The 3,528-nt window shown below is 46.6% G+C and overlaps 1 protein-coding gene across 1 annotated transcript in view; it reads right to left on the bottom strand.

Annotated features, from left to right (window-relative positions):
* IPCEF1 (interaction protein for cytohesin exchange factors 1) overlaps positions 1-3,528 on the bottom strand; it is a 114,569-nt gene that overhangs the window by 11,156 nt on the left and 99,885 nt on the right. The window contains exon 9 of the mRNA XM_030886839.2: positions 2,958-3,151. Coding sequence (XP_030742699.1) covers positions 2,958-3,151 — 194 coding nt within the window. The remainder of the gene's footprint in view (positions 1-2,957; positions 3,152-3,528) is intronic.

The following is a 3,528-nucleotide window of genomic DNA, read 5'->3' as shown; positions in this document are numbered from 1 at the left end:
GTGTGAGAGAGAGAGAGAGAGAGAGAGAGAGAGAGAGAGAAAACACTCGGTAATGCCATCTGTCTGCATTCAGGTACTAAGTGAAAGGTTGGCAGTTCAAATCTGTCGAGCAGACCCACAGAAGACAGACCTGGGATTGATGCCCATAAGATTGCAGTCCCTGATACTTCCATGGTGCTCTACTCTGATGAACGTGGAGTCGGAATCAATTAGAATGAGACAGGTTTGGGGCTGTTTGTTTGCTTGTTTGCTTGTTTTATAAGCGGAAGCTTTCTATTCCTATAAAGAGTTCGTCTCAAAACCCAGGGGGCAGTTCTACCCTAGCCTATAGCGTTACTATGAGTCAGAATGGATTCGATTTCAGTGAGTCAAACCTATCATAGGCAAATAAGACATTAGAATCCCAGCCTACTAGGGCATATCACACGGAATCACCAAAGGTATTTATCAACTCGGTACATACCAGAGGAGCCCTGGTGGCATAGTGGGTTATGCTTGAGTGACTGACCCAAGGTCAGTAGTTCAGAGCTACCAACTGCTCCGTGGGAGAAAGATGAGCCTTTCTACTCCCATAAAGAGTTATAGTCTCAGAAACCTACAGGGACACTTTTATTCTGTCCTGCAGTGTCGCTATGAGGCTTTCGACCCTGGTTATGAATTATGGCCTTGGAAACCCACAGGGGCACTTCTTCTTTGTCTTGTGGGATTTCTGCGAGTGGGACTGGACTTGGCGGCAGGGAGTGTGGTGGAATTTGAGTGAGTACTTTCTGTGGCTATAACATCCTTGTCTTTCCTATGGGCGCTCGTGTCATGTTCATCGTTATGTATTAGGAAACCTGCACTTGGGCCATTCTGTGTTTGGATGTTCTTCGTGTAGCTAAACCAGGCCTTTTCCTTTCATTTTTCAGTCTCCTGGTTGCAGCCTTTGGGGGAAGTTTAGGCCTTTATTAACAACTAGGACATCTGACTAAGAGTCACTCAACCTTGTCTTTGTGGCCTTGTCCTTTTTCATTGTGGACATTTCTTTCCGGAAAAGGACTCAAAATTCTCAGGACATGTACAAAACCCAATTAAGTCTCGGGGTCCATCCAGGCTTTGTGGAATCCATAATGCCTCTGCTAATTTGGGACGATTACAAAGTAGCCTGGCCTTCTCGTGCTAATGGTATCATCGAAACGGGCAAGCAGGATGCTTTTGTTATGAAGAACCGTTGCAGTTACAGGAGGACCTGAAAATAGCTACAGTATGTCTTGTACAATAAATCCACTGTTCACATTGTGCAAACATCTGCTGGTCTATTACCATAAAATGACGCTTCGCATAGCCCAGATCACATACCTTCTTTCTCTGGTGCCTATCGTGGACACCCCCTGAGTCTTTACCGGACCTGAAATCTAGACATCTGGTCAGAAGACAGAAGAAGGGATGCGGGGAGTGCGGAGTGGGGACCCAAAGCCCATCAGTAGGCCACTGGAGATCCCCTTGCAGAGGGGTCACGGAAGGGGATGAACCAGTCAGGGTGTGATGTAACAACGATGAAAAATACAACTTTCCTCTAGTTCCTAAATGTTTCCTCCCCGCTCCCACTACCATGACTCGAATTTGACCTTGCAAGTCTGGTTAGACCAGAGGATGTACACTGGTACAGATAGGAACTGGAAACACAGGGAATCCAGGGCAGATGAGCCCTACAGGACCAGTGGTGTGAGTGGCGAAACAGGGAGGGTAGCGGAAGAGTGGGTAGGAAAGAGGGAACCGATTACAAGGAACTATATGTGACCTCCTCCCTGGGGGATGGACAACAGAAAAGTGGGTGAAGGGAGACGTCGGACAGGGCAAGATATGACAAAATAACAATTTATAAACTATCAAGGGCTCATGAGGGAGGGGGGAGCGGAGAGGGAGGGGGAAAATGAGGACCTAATGTCGGGGGTTTAAGTGGAGAGGAAATGTTTTGAGAATGATGAGGGCAATGAATGTACAAATGTGCTTTACACAATTGATGTGTGTATGGATTGTGATAAGAGTTGTATGAGCCCCTAATAAAATGATAAAAAAAAAAAAAGACAGAAGAAGGGTACCTTGTATTCTGTCAGGTGGAATTCCAAGATGTTATCAATAATACTTGGTCTGTCTCAGACTCTAATCAACCACATTTATTCAACCAAGTACTGTGCTAGGGACCAAGCCCGTTGCCACTGAGTGGATTCCAACCCAGTGACAAGCCTGTGTCTGTCAAAGGAAAACTGCAGGCCACAGAGCTTCCCAAGGCTGTGGCCTTTCAAAAGCATACCATTGGGCCTTTGTGCCAAGACACAACAAGGCAGACTTGAGCCACCAATCTTTCAGTAAGTAGCTGAGTGTGCTGACAGTTGGCACCATCCAAAAAAGTGCTAGGTACAAGGGGTACATAAACAAAGAACCGACGGTCCTTTCTCTGTACTTATGCCATTGAGTCGATTCTGATCCATGACAACCCTCTAGGAGGGGCTGGAGCCAACCCTGTGGGGTTCTGAGGCTCGAACACATTCCAGGAATAGATAGCCTCATCTTTCATTTAAGGTGTGGCTACCGGTTTTGAACCACTAACCTTGCAGTTTAATAGCCTGATGCATAACCCACTATACCAACATGGCTCCTCCGCTTTGCTCGCTAGTAGATTTAAAATTTGAAATGTTACACGAATGAGCATAAAATGCAAGGCCTAGTCTGGAAGCCCACCTTGGCTCCTACAAATGATCTTCAAGTATTGGACCATTTAGGACATCCCAAATGTCCTACAAAATCCAGCACTTGAAGAACATCAAGAGTTATCGCATAATATAAGGAGCGCATTCATTTTCCCTGCCCTTGCCTACACCCATATAAGCCCACTTTGAGGAGCACGAATCTTCCTGCCAAGCCAGCCATTCCCTTCCCACATGCAAAGGGGTCATCCACAAGATGAGACATTTTACCTTTAAGGTGCTATTCAAGGTTCGGATCTTGTGGAGTTTCTCATTTATAGATGGATTTTTGGACCGCTTAACAAAGGATTTTCTCAATTCCTTTTTGGTGGATGGCCGTCTATCCCCGAGAGGAGATAAACTCGCCTGCTCTAAAGATTTGTAGAGCTTTTCCATTTCATCATCTTCAGAAGCTTTTGTTTCTTCTGTAAAGGAAAGCAAACATGAAAAATCCAGTTAGCCTCCGGGAGGACATTTGGCACTGTGGTGTGGAATCCTGGGCAGGGAACAGAGAAAGCTACCTTGCAACACAGTTTCCAGAGTCCCCCATTCATGTACGGACCCTTCCACTGCCCAGTAAGAGTCCCAGGCCCATGGTAACAGTTCCCAGAGTTCCCCATTCATGTATGGATCCTTCCACTGCCCAGTAAGAGTCCCAGGCCCATGGTAACAGTTTCCAGAGTCCCCCATTCATGTATGGACCCTTCCACTGCCCAGTAAGAGTCCCAGGCCCATGGTGACAGTTTCCAGAGTTCCCCATTCATGTACGGACCCTTCCACTGCCCAGTAAGAGTCCCAGGCC

The sequence above is a fragment of the Echinops telfairi genome, unplaced genomic scaffold (assembly GCF_000313985.2).
Source record: "Echinops telfairi isolate 266 unplaced genomic scaffold, ASM31398v2 ScPeMD7_3533;HRSCAF=4204_0, whole genome shotgun sequence".
In the NCBI taxonomy this organism is placed as follows: domain Eukaryota; kingdom Metazoa; phylum Chordata; class Mammalia; order Afrosoricida; family Tenrecidae; genus Echinops; species Echinops telfairi.
The sequence above is the reverse complement of the archived record's forward strand: the minus strand, read 5'-3'. Positions and strand labels throughout refer to the sequence as shown.